General features: G+C 41.3%; 1 protein-coding gene and 1 long non-coding RNA gene across 2 annotated transcripts; both read right to left on the reverse strand.

The window, feature by feature from the left end:
* Positions 1 to 1281: 1281 nt before the first annotated feature.
* Positions 1282 to 1575, reverse strand: LOC130990177 (60S ribosomal protein L44-like). The gene has a single exon (XM_057914398.1). It carries the CDS (start codon positions 1543 to 1545, stop codon positions 1282 to 1284), a length of 264 nt encoding a protein of 87 aa, XP_057770381.1. The 5' UTR covers positions 1546 to 1575.
* Positions 1576 to 3757: 2182 nt separating this feature from the next.
* On the reverse strand, positions 3758 to 14802 carry LOC130990178 (uncharacterized). The gene is made up of 2 exons (XR_009090860.1): positions 14680 to 14802; positions 3758 to 4331 (listed from the first exon to the last, which is right to left on the reverse strand). It is a non-coding gene; the product is annotated as an uncharacterized LOC130990178 (long non-coding RNA).
* Positions 14803 to 17596: the final 2794 nt, after the last annotated feature.

Here is a 17596-nt window from a genome sequence, read left to right on the forward strand (position 1 = left end):
TTCAGTGTCGTCCCTATGTCGGCGCTTATGTGCGATCGCAGGTCCTTGATCGCCTTCGCATTGTGTAGGGTTTTGCTTTGCTCGTGGGAGGTTTGGAGTTGGCTGTGGACCGACTCTAGGTCGCGGAGCTCGTCCTTGACATCTTCCACGTCCTCGAAGAAGGGGTCAAGATTGACATTGGTGCCAGGACATCAGAGAGCTCGATGTTGTGGGTAGGCGGTGGGGACAAGTTGCCGCTGCAGAAGTGGGAGAAGGACCTCAAGAATAGATCGCTCAATTTTTTTATTTTTTTTTGTAAATATGTTTTTTGAAATTAGTGATTATGCGATTGAAATTTGGAAGTGGAGATTGAGAAGGGAATTGGGGGTTTGATATATGGGGAATTGATGGGTGAGAAAGGTAGAATAAGTAGAGTCAAAGGATTTTTTAGGACAATAACTTATATTAATTTGAAAATTAGGACAAAAACTTTCGGACTTGTAAAAATAAGACATTAATTTTTTTTAGAGTAAAATAGGACACTAATTAATAAGCGTCGTAAAAATAGGACATTTTTCGGCCGAGAAATGTCCTGAGGGTGCAACACTTATTAATTAGTGTCTTATTTTTACTCTAAAAAAATTAGTGTCCTATTTTTACAAGTCCAAAAGTTTTTGTCCTAATTTCCAAATCAACCTAAGTTATTGTCCTAAAAAACCCTCGTACTCGAATAAGTATGAAGAGGGACTGGTCAAACAAGTCTCCCGTCCTGCTGTGCGGGATCAACTACAACACCCTTATTTTTTTAATTGTAGAGAGAGAAAGGGAGAGGTTAGAGAGAGAAAAGTCAAATGATGGGGATTTTCAAGGAAGAAGAGAAATATCATGGAATTCGCCAATGAGTTTTGTCTAAAATGGGAAATTAAAGAAATGAGTTTTCTAGGACGGTCTTCAGAAGAAGCTACACGACGCAATGAACCGATTCAGCAATCTCCGGTAGAGGATGGGTGGCAAGTACCTCATCTTCTACCCCTATAGGGAAAAGCCAAAAAAAAAAAGACAAATTACGCATGTTGGCCGTAAGCCAGAGGTGCTTGGTTGCATCCAATTTTTTTAGCTGAATATTTATGGAATAAATTTCATAAACTAGTTCAATGTCAGTAACACTCGATTCAGCTACAAGATGTCAAATATTTCACCAAACATATATAACCAAAACACAAGAACGTCGCTGCAGTATTCCCACGTAACTATGTAAATTAGAAGAGGGAAGTTCCTTTGCCCTTTTTATCGCCACTAATTTCAAAATGCTTGCAGGTGTTGGGAGACAAGCTTGCAAGCCTGGCATTGCAGCCTTAACACAATCTTCTTGGTTGTTTTGGCCTTCTTGTGGAAAACGGGCTTGGTCTGGCCACCATAACCTGATTGCTTGCGATCATAACGTCTCTTTCCTTGAGCAGCTAAACTATCCTTCCCCTTCTTGTACTGGCTCACCTTATGCAAGGTGTGCTTTTTATACTCCTTTGATTTGCAGTAAGTTTTTTTTGTCTTTGGAACGTTCACCATGACTTACAGCTAGGAAGGTCTCTGTGAAAATGCGATTTGCAGCCTTGGTTGCATTCAATTTAAAACATAAGGGACATGATTGATTGAATATTGAGTACATAGTGCTAGAGGCCATAAGAGTGCCTATGATTGGGGCTAAATTGCTACTTTTCCTTTTATTTTTTAAAATTAGTTGTTAGTTAGTTATTTAGAAACTTTAGTGTAGTAAGTTTAGTTTACTTATTTAACTTTGTAGTTGGAATTTTCAAGATTGTAATTTATTTGTACATGTAAATTGTAATTTTTGTATACTTTGAATTCAATAAAATGCGAATTTTATTATATTTTAGTTGTAAATGTGTTATGATTTTATTTCGTTTATAGTTTATTGTATTTCATATTGACTTTATTCAAAAATTTCATTATGTAATGCATTAAATAATGCGAAGAAAAATATACATAATGCATTACAAAAATAAGAGTAAAAAATTGACGGTTCAACCCTTCTCTACTGTAATACCCCGCCATTTTCTCTAGTATTCTTTATTATAAGGGTTGCATCATGAGTGGATTTTTAAAATGGCCACTTTCATATTGTAAAGATAAAAAATGTCCACTAAAATAAAAAACTTAAAAAATGTCCATTGTTACCAAAATACCCTTCACATTAAAAATTAAAAAAATGTCCACTTTACATCATCCCTTTAAAAAATCCCGCAATTCACACTGGTTGTGAATTGTGAATCGAATTCACAACCAGAATTGTTTGTTTGTGAATTCACAACCAGTCGAATTCACAATCAAAATTTAATTCACAACCAGATTTTTTTGGTTGTGAATTCACAACCTAAATTTAATTCACAATAAGAATTTTTTGGTTGTGAATTCAAAACCAGTCGAATTCACAATGAAAATTTTATTCACAACTGTAAACCCTAAACCCTATCTAAACCCTAAACCCTAAACCTTAAACTCACTCTAAACCATAAACCCTAAACCCTGAACCTTAAACACTCGAACTCACAACAAGATTTTTTTTGATTGTGAATTCACAAGCCTAAGCCCACTCTAAATCCTAAACCCTAAATCAACTCTAAACCCTAAACTCTAAAACCTAAAACCCTGAATTCACAATTCACAATCAGTCGAATTCACAACCAGAATTTTTTGTTTGTGAATTCACAACTGAACTGAAACACTAAACCCTAAACCTAAACCCTAGTTGTGAATTATTACGATTGTGAATTCACAACTGAACTGAAATAGTAAATTCACAACTGAACTGAACTGAAACCCTAAACCCTAGTTGTGAATTATTACGATTGTGAATTCACAACTGAACTGAAACAGTAAATTCACAACTGAACTGAACTGAAACCCTAAACCCTAGTTGTGAATTATTACGATTGTGAATTCACAACTGAACTGAAACAGTAAATTCACAACTGAACTGAACTGAAACCCTAAACCCTAGTTGTGAATTTCTACGATTGTGAATTCACAACTGAACTGAAACTGTAAATTCACAACTGAACTGAACTGAAACATGAGGAATTGAACTCAAGACCTTTTACAAAGAAGAATCTTGTGGTGTATCAATTTTGTCACTTGATAAATCCACTCTAAACCCTAAACCCTAAAACCTAAACCCTAAACCGTAAACCCACTCTAAACCTAAACCCTAAACCCTTATCCCTAAACCCTACACAGTCGAATTCACAACAAGAATTTTTTGGTTGTGAATTTACAACAAAAATTTAATTCACAGTTAGAATTTTTTGGTCGTGAATTCACAACCAGTCGAATTCACAACTAAAATTTAATTCACAACCACAATTTATTTTGGTTGTGAATTCAAGTAGTTGTGAATTTGAGTTTTTAAAGTTTGAATTCACAACTAAAATTAGAATTTATTTTGATTGTGAATTCGAGTTTTAGTGAATTCACAACCAGAATTAATTTTGATTGTGAATTCAAGTAGTTGTGAATTTGAGTTTTTAAAGTTTGAATTCACAACTAAACAGAATTTATTTTGGTTGTGAATTCATAGATGTAGTCGTGAATTCAAGAATATTAAGTTGTGAATTCATATATGTGGCTGTGAATTCAAGAACATTAATCAATTTTTTATTTCTCTAAGTATTGAATATGAACTAATATTCCTAAAAGAATCACAAGATGAGGGAGAGAGAGATTGAAATCTATTTCAAAACTTAAAGAGAGAGAAATTAGATATTTAAAACATAAGCAAATGTGAATTATTATTCACAAAAAAATAAAACTAAAAAATTGTACAGATAACAAAGCATCAATCCACAAACAACACAAACAACAATGATCTTCCTCAGTTAATTCCTCTTATACCACACACTCCCTCTCCAAAAATCAAATAAGTAGTAATCTCAAACTAAAATTATAGAAAAAAATTACATAATTCAACAACTAGTGTAGATTCCTTGGCTGGTGTAATATCTGATGTTGAAAAATCTAAGCACCTTCTCCTTGGCATTGTTAAGGGTGATTTGAATCCTTCATCTTTCTTTAACTGAGATACAGTAGAAACTTGTGGATCAAATGCTTTCCTGTAGAGTGAAAGAAGATATTGTTCGAGATGCCCTACTTCTAGCTCCAAAACTGAAATTTCTCTAATGAGTTCTGTTGAAAAATTTGGTAAAAGAGAGGGCAGCAACCTTTGGAATTGTGGCTTCACTAGTAATGTCATGTGAAGAAGCTCGATAACCAAGCGCCCTCTCGAGAGCACCGCGAACAGAAACTTGGTCTTGTAATCTCTTTTCGAGCGTCAATATCTGCACAGCAACAAAAGTGAATATGTAACTGACTCAACCTAAACACTACTCTAGATTGACTTGCAATAGAACAAGGACATCCTAGCAGTGATAAGCTAACCCAAGTCGATCTCACAAGGAAAGTCTTAAAGGGCTTCTAGTAGTATCGTAGGAAAAACAATAAAAAGAAGATTTAAACTAAAACTTGAATTTAAACTTAAACTTAACCTAGGCAAGAACTTAAATAACTTAAATTAAACCTACTTATGAAATTAAAAACTTGTAAATTAAAAACCAACTAATCTAGGCGTGAAACTAAAGTGCATAATTTAAATTGCATAATTAAAAAGAAAGCATAAACATGAACGAAAAACGTAAACATGATTAAACAAAATAAATTGAATTTAAATACGAAATACCGTAAACGTCTTGAACATGTAATTGTGTCACTCAATCACAATCCAAGAATAAAAACTAAACAAGACTAAATTGAAACCTAACTAGAACAATGAAAACTCGAAACTATAAAAGCGCTAAGAAAGCAAGTAAATCCTAAGCTTCGGATGCCAAGGGAAGATCTCAAAAGGCGTCCAAAAATTAGGGCAAGGGATTATTTTACAATGAAAAACATGGCCCTATTTATAGACTTCAAATCCCTATGGATCACCATGGAAGTTGCCATGCAAAGTAGAACTCTAAAGGCAATAGAATCGTGGAAGATAACGCAACTTCCAGCTGTGTCGCGTGCTCCGGAAATAATCTCCGCCCTGGCGGAAATCGCGGCTCTTGCCAGAGAAATGGCTATCGCCAGGGGAACGGGTCACGCCAGAGGAATGGATGATTTCTCTGACCTTGCTAGAGAAATGAGTCTCCAGGGAAATGAGTCGCCAGCGGAATGGTGATTTCTCTGGCTTCTCGATTCCGCTGTAATGGCTTCTCTCCCCTCTGACTCTCACTTGGCTGCTCTGACTTTTAACTCCTCTGGTGATGACTTCGCTACACTGGCTTCTTGATTTTGCTGACTCCAGAGAAATGGTGATTTCTCTGACTCCAGAGAAATGGTGATTTCTCTGGCGATTGATTATTCTGGCCTTATGATTCCAGCAGCGAAGTGATTTCTCTGGCTTGTGATTTCGCTACTCTGGTTTTCTCTCCTCTGCACTGGCTTTTGATTTCTCTGCTCTGGCATATGACTTTTGATTTCTCTGCTCTGGCATATGACTTCTCTGGCTTGTGATTTCTCTGGCGATTGGATTTCTCTGCAGCGCGGGGCTTCGCTTCTCTGACGCGCCAGAGTATGCACAAAAACGTAATTCTTAGCCCAAACTTCTCCAACATTTGCACTCTTTATCTCGAAATCCTAAATCTCCTGCAAAGCATAAAATACACCATAAAACGCACCAATTTCCAGAAGATTTTATTGAAATAAAGCACATGAAAGCCCCTAAAATTAGAACAATTAAGCATAAATCAACCCCCCACACTTAGCCTTTTGCTTGTCCTCAAGCAAAATCCATATGAATCCTAGGAAGAGATTGATTTCAACAATGCTAATTTCCATCCAAACATTCTCAAAGTCAATTCAAAATTTTACCAACAATACACATCTCTCGATCATGCAAGTAACTCAAAGTTTAAGAGGCAACAAAAGAGTATTCGATCAGACCCAATTCTCTGCTAGAAGTGAATTCCCTAATGTGATCGTCTTTATAATCAATATCACCATTTTTCACACTTTGTGTGCTTAAGATTTTCGACAGTTGAGCCATAATTTGTGAAATAAAAACCATTTGGATGTAATCCAAAGTCTTTTCACGTGGTTTCCCATGCTCATAGTTAGACTAGAGGAGTAGAGACTCAGAGCTATCACATTTCAGAACAGGCCAGATGTGTCAGAGCTGGCAATTTTTGAAGTTGGCAATTCGTCCAACATTTTCACAGATAAGATACGATCGTAGGCAATCACAATGACAACACTCCTTCTAGCATCTACCGAACAAATCACGTTTTACTAACTTACAATCATGTTGCAACAAAACTCAAATTCTTTGCATAAACAAGAAACATATATCAAGAGTAAAACAAGAATAACCACCATACGAACATAAACCCGAAACGCGCATCGAAAACCATCTACTCTTCCACAAATTCATAAAAATTAGCAAGATTCGAGACCAAAAACTAAGCATAGAAAGACTAATCTCGCCCAATTGAAAGCATAAGCGCAATAAAACACCCCCCACACTTAAAGCATGCCATGTCCTCAGGGCACAAAAGAAATAAAAAGAATTGAGAAAACGTCCCTGATTATCGGCATTGAGAAACGGAAGCATCGTGCGAGGTGGTGAAGAGGGAAATTCAAGGTCTATTGCAGAGTAGAGAGTGGCAGCGCTGCAGATCTGGGTAGTTCAGCGCTGGCTGGGCAGAGACGCACTGGCGAGGCTGCGCTGTTGGCAGAGACGCGCTGGCGAGGCTGCGCTGTCGGTAGAGACGCGCTGGCGAGGCTGCGCTGACGGCAGAGTTAGAACTGCAGCGCTGAAGTCAAAACATGAACACCACATCAAAGTATCCGCGCAAGCAACCAAAACTTAGGAAAGACACAAAATAACAACGAAAAACAAAGAAAAACAAAAACTAAAAACAAACCAACGGTGGGTTGCCTCCCACCAAGCGCTAGAGTTAGAGTCTCCAGCCCGACTTCAGATCTGACCCTTAGTGAGGATCGTGCAGAGTGTGAGACTCCACCACCATGGACGAGCTCTGGTGCTCGTAATATGGCTTCACTCGGTGGCCGTTCACTCTGAAGATCTCATTCGTGTTTTCATTGAATAGCTCAACGGCACCATGCTCAAACACCTCCTTAAGTAAAAACGGACCGCTCCATCTAGATTTCAGCTTCCCCGGAAATAACTTAAGTCGAGAATTGAACAAGAGCACCTTCATTCCAGGGCAAAGCTTCTTGTGGCAAATGCGGCGATCGTGGAGTCGCTTTACTTTGTCCTTGTAAATTCTCGCATTCTCATACGCCTCATTGCGTAGCTCATCTAGCTCCTCCATTTGCAGCGTGCGCTGCTTCACAGCAGAGTCCAAGTCATAGTTGGCAGCTTTGATCGCCCAATAAGCTTTGTGCTCAATCTCCACCGGCAGATGGCAGGCCTTGCCATAGACTAGACGGTATGGACTCATCCCAAGCACGCCTTTGAAGGCAGTTCTGTACGCCCAGAGAGCATCATTCAATTTTGCGGACCAATCCTTGCGCGAGGGCTGCACCGTTTTCTCCAAAATTCCCTTGATCTGCCAATTGCTCGTCTCGGCTTGTCCAGAGGTCTGTGGGTGGTATGGTGTTGCAACCTTGTGCGTGATCCCATTCTTCTTCATGGGCTTTGCAAACAACTTGTTGCAGAAGTGCTTGCCCCCATCGCTAATGATAGCTCTAGGAAATCCGAATCTAGAAAGAATGTTCTCTTGCACAAACTTGAGCACCACATTAGCATCACATGTCCGCGTGGGGATAGCCTCAACCCATTTGGACACGTAATCTACAGCAAGTAAAATGTATTGAAACCCATGCGAAGTAGGAAATGGTCCCATGAAATCAATGCCCACACATCGAAAATTTCGACAATTAAAATGCTTTGGAGGGGCATCTCATTCCTGCGGCCAATATTTCCTACTCTCTGACACCGATCGTATGCAAGAGTAAAGGTGTGTGCATCTTTGAAAATGGAAGGCTAAAACAAACCTGATTGAAGAATTTTATGTGCTCTTTTCTGCCCCCCAAAATGTCCACCACAATGATCTTCATGGCACATTTTCAACACTTGTTGTTGCTCCTCTGCCGGCACACACCGTCGAATGACATCATCCTTTCCAAGCTTGAAGAGGTGAGGAATCTCCCAATAGTAGTGCCTGCATTGAGCTAAAAATCTCTTCCTCTCATGCGATGTCAGCTCAGGCCGTAGAATACCACAAACTAAGTAATTAACAATATCGGCATACCAGGGCTCGGCGCTCACAGAGCTGGGCCGAGCAGCGCTAAATTCGGCAAGGTCGGTAGAGGTGATCTCGGTGAAGCTGGCCAGAGCAGAGCCGACTTCGGCAGCTCTGAAGTCGGCAGAGCTGACTTTGCTAGAGCAGAGCTCAGCAGAGCTGGCGGGGCTGCTCTGGCTTGGCAGAGATGGCTGGGCAGAATGGACACGGAAAGGGTTGAGCTCGGTAGAACTAGACTCTGCAGTACTGCACTTGTCAAAGGTTAATGCATACGTATGCTCAAAAGGAAAAGATTCAGGGATGCAATTAAGACTCGACTCTATCAGATTATTATCCAAGCGGGAAAGGTGGTCAGCAACATGATTATCGCTCTCTTTCCTATCCCTGATCTCTACATCAAACTCTTGTAACAGTAAGACCCAACGGATTAGACGAGCTTTAGCTTGAGGTTTAGTCATCAAGTATCGAAGCGCAGCATGGTCACTATGGACAATAACCTTAGAACCAATGATGTAGGCTCGAAATTTATCTAAGGCAAAGACCACAGCAAGCATCTCTTTTTCAGTAGTGGTGTAATTTACTTGTGCACTATTCAGAGTTAAACTAGCATAGTAAATCACACGTAACATCCTATCCACACGCTGACCTAACACTGCTCCTACAGCAGAGTTAGACGCATCACACATGATCTCAAATGGTAATGACCAATCAGGCGCAATCACAACCGGGGCAGAGCTCAACTTAAATTTTAATGTTTCAAAGGCATGCATGCAAGAGTCATCAAAATTAAACGGAACGTCCTGAGCTAGTAGTTTGCATAGAGGTTGGCTAATTTTAGAGAAATCTTTAATGAAACGCCGGTAAAAACCGGCGTGACCTAAGAAACTCCTAATTCCCTTGACATCAATAGGGGGCGGAAACTTTTGGATTACCTCCACCTTAGCTCTGTCGACCTCTAGTCCATGCTTAGACACCACATGACCCAAAACAATACCGCGAGTAACCATGAAATGACTCTTTTCCCAACTCAAGGTTAGGCCACTTTCAATACACCTTTGCAACACTACATCAATCTTAGTCAAGCAATCATGAAAGGACTGCCCAAAAACTGAAAAATCATCCATAAAAACCTCCACGAATTTACCAATCATATCAGAGAATATGGACATCATGCATCGTTGAAACATCCCGGGTGCATTGCACAATCCGAACGGCATCCTCTTCCATGCAAATGTCCCAAAAGGCGTGGTGAAGGCCGTTTTGACTTGATCTTCCGGCGCGATTGCGATTTGGTAGTATCCTGACAAGCCATCAAGAAAACAATAAAAAGCATGCCCTGCTAAGCGATTTAACATTTGATCAACAAAAGGAAGAGGAAAATGATCCTTTTTGGTGACGGCATTGAGTTTCCTGTAGTCGACACACATCCGTCATCCCGTGGTAGGACGTGTCGGCACCAACTCCATCTTGTCATTGCGCACAATCGTCATTCCTCCTTTCTTTGGCACGACATGCACCAGGCTCACCCACTCACTATCAGCGACAGAATAGATAATCCCTTCGGCAAGTAGCTTAAGGATTTCCTTGCGCACAACCTCCATCAGCATAGGGTTCAAGCGTCGTTGGGCATCTCGCTTGGGTGCAGCTCCTTCCTCTAGGTTGATCCTGTGCATGCATGTGGCTGGACTAATGCCACATATGTCACCTAGGCTCCATCCCAGCGCTGCCTTGTTTCTCTTCAACACCTCGAGCAGTGCCGCTTCTTGCTCTAAAGTCAGAGTAGCCGAGATGATCAATGGCTTCTCCTCGCTTTCTTCTAGAAAAACATACTTGAGATTGGCAGGGAGTTCCTTCAGTTCCAGCGCTGACCTCTTGGTTCCTATCTGTTCATCTAAGGGCAGCTCGGTATGGCTGGGCTGCACTGAGCTCGGCAGGGCTGGTTGGGCTGCGCTGAAGGGCAGAGACGGCTTCGGCGACTCTGGCATCAGCAGAGCTAGCAGGGCAGCGCTGAAGGGCAGAGACGGCTTCGGCAGCTCTGGCATCAGCAGAGCTGGCTGGACAGCGCTGAACTCTTCAGCTTCCCTAGCTAATTCCTCCATGTCGGCTGATCCAGCGCAAACTTCCACTCATTCCTGCTCCTGTAAAAATACCTTCTCAACCAAGCCATTAATAGCATCTATATATGAGCATTCATTCATAAAGTTGGCAGAAGGCATAGCCCGATTTTCATGCACCGAGAAAGACACCGATTCCCCTAACACTGTCATTTTAATGGTTCCATTTTTGACATCAATCAACGTGTTAGTGGTCGCCATAAAGGGTCTTCCTAATAGCAGAGTGTGATCTCTACCATTCTCGTGCACATCCCCAATCTCAAGGACAACAAAATCAACAGGCACTATCAAACCCCCGATTCTAACTAGAATATCCTCTACTATACCACGGGGATACCTGACGGACCTATCAGCAAGTTGGAGGCACATGCGAGTAGATTTTAAATTACCTAACTCTAATTGTTGAAAAATAGAGTAAGGCATCAAGTTAATTCCTGCCCCCAAATCTAACATTCCCGTGGCTTCCTTACCATTTCCCAAAGCAATATTAATCACAAAGATTGCTGCATGATTGCCTTTGCAACTTCGGAGACCAACACCTTCTCATTGTCACCGAACCTTCTTTTGTTGGATGCCAATTCCTTGATGAATTTCACATATGCGGGCACATTTCGGATCACATCAAGAAGAGGCAAATTCACATTTACCTTGGCCAACATGTTGTAGAATTCCTCGAACTGACGGTCCTGCTTCTCGTTTCTCAATCTGTTCGGAAAAGGAACCGGTGGTCGATAAGGTGTAGTAGTTTTGTGGAGCTTGACCTCCTTCTCCTTCTCTCCTTTCTTTTGCTGGTCTGCCTTATCTCCATCAGTCGGGTTGGTCAGAGCTGAACTCGACAGCTCTACTCTGGTCTGGACAAGGCTCGACTGCTCTGCTCTGGTATAGGCAGAGCTCGGCTGCTCTGCTCTGGTCTGTGCAGGAACATCCACTTATCCACCATCTTACCACTGCGGAGAACAGTTACAGCTAGAGCTTGATGTGTCTGAGCAGGTTGGCCATGCAGCTTCCCGGGCTGCTGTTGTTGTTAGATTTGATTCAAGGCACTGGAAAGTTGTCCAACCATTGTTTCAAGCCTTTTGATTATAGATGCTTGGGACGCCATACTTTGTTTGCTGATCTCCATAAAGGCTTGCAGCGTTTCTTCGAGCGTGGATTTTGTGGTGGAATCGGCTACACACTCTGTTGCGGAATGGATTGCTGCTGTTGGTATTGTGGTCTGTATGGTTGAGAAGGCCCCTGCTGTGGTGGGAAATACTGTTGTTGTTGTTGATAGCCCATTTGGGGAGGTCGACGGAATTGATTTCCCCCAAAATTTTGATTTCCCCATCCAACATTCGGCTGACCTCTCCATCCTCCAACGATATTCTGTGGACCTTGATTCATATTCTGGCCGTATGGTCTGCTCTGCACTTGATTGTAGCTTTGGAATCCTTGTGCCGCATAGACTTCAGCTTGTCCTTCCGGAGTAAATTCTCCCATTCGATGACACTCATTGGCTCCGTGGCTGAAATCTCCACAAATACCACAAGGCTCAACGTACTGCAAGGCTGGATTTGGCGTGGCTGACATCGGCAGCGCTGCCATCGGTAGAACTGGATTTGGCTGAGCTGGCATCGGCGGCGTTGTCATCGGCAAAGCTGAATTCTGCACCAGAGCTGAATTTTCCATCTTGTCCATCTTCAGCTGTTGTACTTCTCGCATGATCGAGGCCAACTGCTGTTGCATCTCAAATTGATTTGTCACCGCGCTGGCTTCAACTCTTCTTCCACCGACGGACTTCTGTTGGGAGCTCTCGGCCAAGGTCTTAAAAATCTCTTTCAGATCTGCAGCGGTCTTCCGAGCTATGTTACCTCCTGCCGTGCTATCCACCATAAATTGGGCAGTTTGCACTAACCCATCGTAGAAGAACTGCATCAACATAACATTAGTGAATTGATGTTGAGGGCATTGTCGGATGAGTTCTTCATATCTCTCCCAAGCTTCGTGCAAAGGCTCGTCCGCTCCTTGGGTGAACTCCATTATTTTCGTTCTCAGCTCCTATGTCTTGTGACTTGGGTAGTATTTTAGCATGAATTTTTCACAAGCATTTTCCCATGTAGTGATAGAGTTGGGCGGCAGAGATAGCATCCATGTCCTCGCCCGGTCCTTAAGTGCATAGGGAAAACACTTGAGCTTGAGTTGGTCCTCCGTGAGGCTAAGCAGAGGAATCGTTTGCACTTGTGTGCATAAATCTCGGATGAATTGCAGAGCATCCTCGCTTGGCATCCCGTGGAACACCGGCAGCAAATTCGAGTCATTCGGTTTGAGATTGTAGTTTCTCACAGCAGTGGGGAGCACGATTGCCGACGTGTTGGTATCTCCAATCACCGGCCTGGTGAAGTCTCCCATGTACTCCATGTTTTGAGCCATGACTTCTTTCTCCTCGTATATATTCTGTTCTACTCGGTCAGAGAGATCAGAGTTGGCTTCCTCCTTCGTGTTCTGCTCTGATCGATCAGAGCTGGAGTCAGAGTGCGCCTTAGATTCAGAGTCAGAGTATAACACGTCTGCTCTGGTATGTGTGCGAGTGTTATCCAGCGGGGAAGTTAGTTTTCTCTTCAGACAACGGCGTCCCTGCATGCACAACACTTAACACACGGATTAAACGCACCGGGTGAGAGGAAAAGAAAAGTAAAAACAAAAACGAGAAAATTGGAAATTAAATAAAGCAAGTAAAAACGACACAACTAAAACGCCTAAAACTTTCCCCGGCAACGGCGCCAAAATTTGACTCAACCTAAACACTACTCTAGATTGACTTGCAATAGAACAAGGACATCCTAGCAGTGATAAGCTAACCCAAGTCGATCTCACAAGGAAAGTCTTAAAGGGCTTCTAGTAGTATCGTAGGAAAAATAATAAAAAGAATATTTAAACTAAAACTTGAATTTAAACTTAAACTTAACCTAGGCAAGAACTTAAATAACTTAAATTAAACCTACTTATGAAATTAAAGACTTGTAAATTAAAAACCAACTAATCTAGGCGTGAAACTAAAGTGCATAATTTAAATTGCATAATTAAAAAGAAAGCATAAACATGAACGAAAAACGTAAACATGATTAAACAAAATAAATTGAATTTAAATACAAAATACCGTAAACGTCTTGAACGTGTAATTGTGTCACTCAATCACAATCCAAGAATAAAAACTAAACAAGACTAAATTGAAACCTAACTAGAACAATGAAAACTCGAAACTATGAAAGCGCTAAGAAAGCAAGTAAATCCTAAGCTTCGGATGCCAAGGGAAGATCTCAAAAGGCGTCCAAAAATTAGGGCAAGGGATTATTTTACAATGAAAAGCATGGCCCTATTTATAGACTTCAAATCCCTATGGATCACCATGGAAGTTGCCATGCAAAGTAGAACTCTAAAGGCAATAGAATCGTGTAAGATAAGGCAACTTCCAGCTGTGTCGCGTGCTCCGGAAATAATCTCCGCCCTGGCGAAAATCGTGGCTCTTGCCAGAGAAATGGCTATCGCCAGGGAAACGGGTCACGCCAGAGGAATGGATAATTTCTCTGACCTTTCCAGAGAAATGAGTCTCCAGGGAAATGAGTCGCCAGCGGAATGGTGATTTTTCTGGCTTCTCGATTCCGCTGTAATGGTTTCTCTCTCCTCTGACTCTCACTTGGCTGCTCTGACTTTTGACTCCTCTCGTGATGACTTCGCTACACTGGCTTCTTGATTTTGCTGACTCCAGAGAAATGGTGATTTCTCTGGCGATTGATTCTTCTGGCCTTATGATTCCAGCAGCGAAGTGATTTCTCTGGCTTGTGATTTCGCTGCTCTGGTTTTCTCTCCTCTACACTGGCTTTTGATTTCTCTGCTCTGGCATATGACTTTTGATTTCTCTGCTCTGGCATATGACTTCTCTGGCTTGTGATTCCTCTGGCGATTGATTTTCTCTGCAGCGCGGGGCTTCGCTTCTCTGACGCGCCAGAGTATGCACAAAAACGTAATTCTTAGCCCAAACTTCTCCAACATTTGCACTCTTTGTCTCGAAATCCTAAATCTCCTGCAAAGCATAAAATACACCATAAAACGCACCAATTTCCAGAAGATTTTCTTAAAATAAAGCTCATGAAAGCTCCTAAAATTAGAACAATTAAGCATAAATCAGTAACCACACTAAGTGTACAAAAAATCAACATCCAATTAATATGAAGCTGGTATAAAGCAGGAGTTCAGATGAAGCTTGTGAAATCAACATTCTCCAATACCTCTTTGCTCAAAGATTGTTGGATCTCGACATTCAATGAAAATGTCTTGTTGCCGTTGGTACAACCCTTTAAGGGACCCACATCCTGAATGAGAGATAAATCAACACAAATATAATTTGTTAGGTCCGGGGGGTCTCGAATAGGTGTATGGGGGGGGGGGGAATACACCTATAGGCTATTTTTAATCTATCTACCAACCTCAATCAGAGGGATCTCAGTCAGAGATAGAAAAGAAACTTTTCATGCAAACCGGACACCTGTTTAACCGAAATTACTTTTGATCAACAGGGTTGACGACTGATACTGAAAGCTCTTCAGTAAAGAGTTATCAGTTAAGTCACTAGAACTTAACTGATCCACGTAAGGGCTTCAGTCGTGTTTGCAAAGATGAAGGTGATATCTCTCTTCCTTACTATCAGAGGATAGTGAGTCAGAGTGATATCATACGCAGCGGAAATTAAACTTAGTTTCGAATAGCCTCGGTGGAGCAGATAGTTGGATTAGGGTTTCTCTAGCTGTTAGTCAGTGTTCAGTTTTATCAATTGAAATAGCACAGTTATGAAAGTAAAACTGAAAGCTGTAAATAACACAGAGACTTTTACGTGGTTCGGAAAAACTCTTTCCCACATCCACGGCTGGTTGATCAGACCAACAATCCACTCCGCAAGTGCTTGCCTGGTGCACTGCAAACCGTAAACTGAAGATAAACTCTCTTCAGCACCTACACACCTCGCGTAGGGTTTTCCCACCTACACACCTCGTATAGGATTTCAGCACCTACACAACTCGCGTAGGGTTTCCCTGCTAAGCACACCTCGTGCTCAGACTTCCCTTTCAGAGTTCAGAGTACCTTCCTGAATCTCCGAGTCACTCAAACACTCTTATGGGAGAGAGGTTTAAACGAGTGCCAACTATACTTACAAAGAACAAGTTCTTTGAAGCAAGTTTGACCTTTGGCTTCTGGGTACACAGAATATATGCCTAGGGTCTAAGAGAATGTATGTAATCAGAAGTGACTGATTTTGGCTTTGGAATTCTCTTCTTCGATTCAAGCTTTGAGCGGTTAAGCTTTAGGCTGAGTAGCTATTTCGGCAGAGCTTCAGCTTATGTCGTTGAATCGGTGAAGATTGAAGTGATCCTCGAGCGCTATTTGTAGGAGAACTCTTGAATAGATCCGTTGGCATAAATCGTCTTCAAGATTTCTTCCGTTGGAGAGCAATTCGAATTTGGGCTGAGGCTTCAATCTTCAAGGTTCCTTGTCTGTGTGGAAACGGCTCTCTTTGAAGGACAGGAGATGTGACATCTCTGAAAAGTAGCCACCAGATAGGAATGACCTCTGCAGAGATAAGATATTGAGATATCTCTGCATTTAATGCGGCTGTACTTGAGCGTACGTGGCTTCCTCTGAACATTGGAAGATCAGTCCTGGGAGGAATGTTCAACTGATACTTGACTTTAGTATCAGTCTATGGCGCGCATTAAATAATCAGTCTTTAACTGATTCTTCAACTGATACTTCAGTTGGTAACTCCAGTCTTCAGTCTTCATTCTTCAGTCTTCAGTCTTCGACACCGCAACTAAACTAGAAATGAACTCTAACACTTGAGTTCAAAACGATTCTAGTCTATTACATTTAAGTCCTATGAATTTTGGTATCATCAAAACAAGGGTTAGGATATTCCACAAGGTTCCCAACAATATAATTAGATAGAAAATTTTGAAAATAATTGTAAAAACTGCGATATTAGATGGAACATGAAACAACACAGAATATCGATCAGCTCTCTAAAGCACGAGTCCTTATAAACCAACGGATACATCAATCACAAGAGCAGAGATGGCCACAATGAGGTGTCTTACCAGCTTTTCTTCGGCGGCTGCTTCAGTGGATTGAACCAGCCTACCTTCCTCGGATCTTTTGCTATCTGGGAAGCTGCCGTTGTAGCAAATGATACGAGAGAGGGCTCAAAATTCTACGTGATAAATGTGCTAGCTCAATATATTTTCACTCATGTAAGAGAAAACTAAACAATATTTATCTTCTAAAACTTAAAAGAGAGACAAGAGTATAACCAGAAAAAATTTCAATTTTGCAGATAAGCTCTGAACTTGGGAAATAAGCAGATACCACATAATCTTAAACACTTTAAATCTCAACCCAAAATCTCAAAGATCACATACTCTGCTTGGAATCTAAAATTCAAGATTTCACAGATCACACACTCTGATTTCTTTCTCAACTCCTTTAAAGTGCATATGCAAGAAAGTAGTACTATCAGACAAGAAATATGGCTCACATTGATACAAGTCAGTGTTATTTACTATCCACTGAAGGAGGACACTAAAGCATAGCTCTAAAGCCCTCCATCCTCCATCCACAAAAATGGATTGCACTTGCACAAGCACAACACAACTTCTAATAAGTACATATATATACCTAATACCAAAAGTAATCATCATTAGTGAAGGCATCATAACATATATAATCATGGAGAAAACTGCTTCACAACTCATCACAATCTCATTCATCAACAATCACATGCTACACAACACTTTCCCAACCTTCCCTTCTTATTGATTAATCCAAAGGCCTAAGATGGAATGAGCCTAATTATCCCCAAAATAGTTAAAACAAGATGTTAGGTCCTGAGGGTCTCGAATAGGTGTATGGGGGGGAGGAATACACCTATAGGCTATTTTTGAATCAATCTGCCGACCTCAATCAGAGGGATCTCAATGACATGCTTGTCGGGAATGGTGCCGAAGATGATGCTTTTGGCGAGGTTGTCTAGCTCATCTTGCTTCCTTTCTTCGGTGGTGAAGTCTGATTTTTGCTTGGGCTGGACCTCATCGTAAGGATCTTGTTGTGGATCAACAGGAACCCTTTTGACAGTTTCGGTGATGGTGATTGGTCCGC

The sequence above is a fragment of the Salvia miltiorrhiza genome, chromosome 6, assembly GCF_028751815.1.
Source record: "Salvia miltiorrhiza cultivar Shanhuang (shh) chromosome 6, IMPLAD_Smil_shh, whole genome shotgun sequence".
In the NCBI taxonomy this organism is placed as follows: Eukaryota; Viridiplantae; Streptophyta; class Magnoliopsida; order Lamiales; family Lamiaceae; genus Salvia; species Salvia miltiorrhiza.